The sequence below is a fragment of the Haplochromis burtoni genome, unplaced genomic scaffold, assembly GCF_018398535.1.
Source record: "Haplochromis burtoni strain Fernald_Lab_line unplaced genomic scaffold, NCSU_Asbu1 Contig_737, whole genome shotgun sequence".
In the NCBI taxonomy this organism is placed as follows: Eukaryota; Metazoa; Chordata; class Actinopteri; order Cichliformes; family Cichlidae; genus Haplochromis; species Haplochromis burtoni.
This window is the reverse complement of record NW_024583098.1, coordinates 9,216-12,580: the sequence shown is the minus strand read 5'-3', so window position 1 is coordinate 12,580 and position 3,365 is coordinate 9,216. Positions and strand designations below refer to the sequence as shown.

Sequence of the window (3,365 nt, the reverse complement as noted above, 5' to 3'; positions counted from 1 at the left end):
GGAAGTCGGGGTGGACTTCATCCACCCCAGGAGCTCTGCCATCAAGGAGTTTTTTAACTGCCTCAGTGACCTCGCCCCTGGAGATTGGTGGGTCATTCCCCTCATCCCCAGACTGTGCTTCCTCGATGGAAGACATGCCAGAGGGATTAAAGAGGTCCTCAACGTATTTCTTCCACTGCCTGACAATTTTGTCAGTCGAAGTCAGCAGTGCTCTGCAAGCACTATACACAGGCTCAGGTTGTATACGCTATACGTATTTTTGTTATTAGGGGTACTAAATGAGATGAGAGCTAAATTTAAGCAGAAAGTGATTAAGTTAGTACACTGGTCAAATGTCCTGTGAATAAACTACAATTCCTTAACGAGTGAACTGTCTGTTTGTTTCTCCTTAAAACAAATGCAGGTTTGGCTGGGCACCACCAACAGAACCAGCTTAGGCAGCATAATAACAGAACTTACATTAACATTAGTGTAATTGATCCTGATGTTTGTGCGGGACTGTAAAGTGATATTCATTCATCCATCTCTAACTTCCTTTTTCTATTTCCGTTTTCTTTTTTTCTAATTTGTTTTCCTTTTTCCTATTTCTATTGTGTTTTGTGTGCTTTTTTGAGTTTTTCTATTTCCTGTTGTTTTCTTGAGTTGCAGTTGGGTGTGGACCCTCAGGGCCACCATATTCATGTGGGTGTCAAATTACATTCACCGTGACACTTTCACTTTCTGAACTATGTATTTAGATTCTTTGTTAGAAAAGAGAGGACGTTCAACGACAGCAAGAAGGATACGGGGAACACTGAAATACAGGGAATATCAGGATACTGTGACTTCAACACGATGCTGCTGATTCCATGTTACAAATAGAAGTTTTACAGAAGTCACAGCTAAAAGTGAAAGTAAGTTTGAAGAAACTTCTTGAGTGGAGTGGACGCCTCATTGTTTTCATTGTTGTTACTCCGGGGAAAAAAAAATGTCTTCTCAGTCGGAAAAGGATCTCTCCTGTCCCGTCTGCCACGACATCTATAGAGATCCTGTCATCCTGTCATGCAGCCACAGCTTCTGTAAAAACTGTCTGCAGACGTGGTGGACAAAAAAACAAAAAAAAAACTGCCCACTTTGTAAGAAGATAAACCTGTCAAATGATCCGCCCCGTAACTTGGCGTTAAAGAACCTGTGTGAGGCTTTCTTACTGCAGAGAGATAAAAAAGCTTCTGCAGGGTCTGAGCCTCTCTGCAGTCTGCACAATGAGAAACTCAAACTTTTCTGTTTGGATCATCAGCAGCCGGTGTGTGTCGTCTGTCGAGATTCAAAAGCGCACAAAGACCACAGATTCAACCCAACTGAAGAAGCCGCCCAGGATCACAGAGAGGAGCTTCAGAAACACCTGAAGCCCTTACAAGATAAACTGAAGGTGTTTGAACAAGTCAAAGGAAACTTTGATCAAACAGCAGAACATATAAAGGTCCAGGCACAGCAGACGGAGAAGCAGATAAAGGAGGAGTTTAAAAAGCTTCAGCAGTTTCTACAAAAGGAAGAGAAGGCCAGGCTGGCTGCTCTGAGGCAGGAAGAAGAGCAGAAGTTAAGAAAAATGGAGGAGAAGATTGAGTCTCTGAGTAGAAGGATAGAAACTCTTTCAGAAACAATCAGAGCCACAGAGGAGCAACTGAGAGCTGAAGACGTCTCATTCCTCCACAACTACAGGGCTGCAGTCAACAGAGTCAAGCAGCTCCCCCTGCTGAATGCTCCACAGCTGGACTCAGGAGCCCTGATGGATGTGGCCAAACACCTGGGCAACCTGACCTACAACATCTGGAACAAGATGAAGGAGATGGTCTCCTACACTCCTGTGATTCTGGATCCAAACACAGCTGAATCACACCTAATCCTGTCTGAAGATCTGACCAGTGCGAGTCTTGGAGAGGGACAGAAGGTTCCTCATAATCCAGAGAGGATTGATTCACACCACTGTGTTCTGACATCTGAGGGCTTCGACTCAGGGACTCACAGCTGGGATGTGGAGGTTAGAAATGATCAGAATCGGTTTTGGGGTGTTGGTGTGGTAAAGGAGTCTGTTCGGAGACACGGAATAGTACAGAGTGGATACTGGGAATTATGTCTCCTTGATGGAAAATACACAGCAGCCACCCCTCCACCTCCGTTTAAGCCTCTCCCAGTGATGAAGCTGCAGAGAGTCAGAGTTCAGCTGGACTGTGACAAAAAGAAGCTCACATTCTTTGATCTGGACACTAACACACACATACACACCTTCAAGCTCAGTTTCACTGAGAAGCTGTTTCCATACATTGCCAATCACAACAATCTACCACTGAAGATCTTACCGCTGACTTTAAAAGTGGAGCAGCACATGGCCCCTCTATCAGCAGGTTTTTGGTTTAGCTAGCTAGCTTTAGACTAATGAAGCAAAATCACATCGACGCAGTTTGAAATTCATTTTCACTCCTTGTTTTGGTTTTCAATAACCGTTGTAAACTCGGTCAGAGGTCAACTGTAAAAGTATAAACACCAGCTAAGATACAAAACTACATGCATGTCTATCATGTCTGATAGATAAGCCTGCATTAACCAAAATTCAAATGGATGACAGTGTCAAGGAGATCAAATCTCATGTGGCTGCCTTTCAATTTTACACAAACTTAAAATGTGACATAAAAACCCATCACTGCCATCCGACACCTGAGGTCCCTTTATATTTAAATATTGACTTTGAAAACATCAGTAAAGTGTAAAGATCGTAGCGACCAGTTTTGGGTGTAACATGTTACAAAGTAACACAGTAATGTACATTACATAACAGTTACAATTATGTCGTTACTTGTGTTACAAAGGTTCTTCATAAATATATTTTTAAATTTTATGCATACCTGAGGACAAATGTATTGTAATTGTCTTTAGCTTCAGCAGTATTACTTATAGTGTTTATACTTGGGGTAAAGTGGGCTGGAGGGAGTGCAGGTGTCCATAAGCTGTGTTCGTGATACTTCAGAATCTAGCTAGCGCTACATAAGAGGAGCGAGCATAAAGGGAGTGACATTTTTTAAGTGTCAGGTAATTTCAAATGCAACATTTCTATCAGATCAATAAACATCAGCAAACACACAAACTGTTTGTCTGTAGTTTGTCTCACAGTGTGATGCTAGCTAAAGGTCCAGCTGCTTATTTCACATTTAGAGAAAAGAAAGAGAGCTAACTTCACTCAGAGATGGAGAAAGATAAGAAAGACAGGAGAGGAGAGGAAGAAGAAGCGGACCGGCTTTGTTTATTTGTCTCTTTAATTCTTTGCTGTACTTTTTCAACATGTTCAAAATAAAGATTCAATCAATCAATCTGTCAGGGCTCTGTGTGCGGGC

The 3,365-nt window shown here is 42.3% G+C and overlaps 1 protein-coding gene across 1 annotated transcript; it reads left to right on the top strand.

The window, feature by feature from the left end:
- Positions 1–640: 640 nt before the first annotated feature.
- On the top strand, positions 641–3,114 carry LOC102310957 (E3 ubiquitin-protein ligase TRIM35-like). Its single transcript, XM_005950066.3, has one exon. The coding sequence runs from the start codon at positions 968–970 to the stop codon at positions 2,396–2,398; it is 1,431 nt and encodes a 476-aa protein (XP_005950128.1). The 5' UTR covers positions 641–967; the 3' UTR covers positions 2,399–3,114.
- Positions 3,115–3,365: the final 251 nt, after the last annotated feature.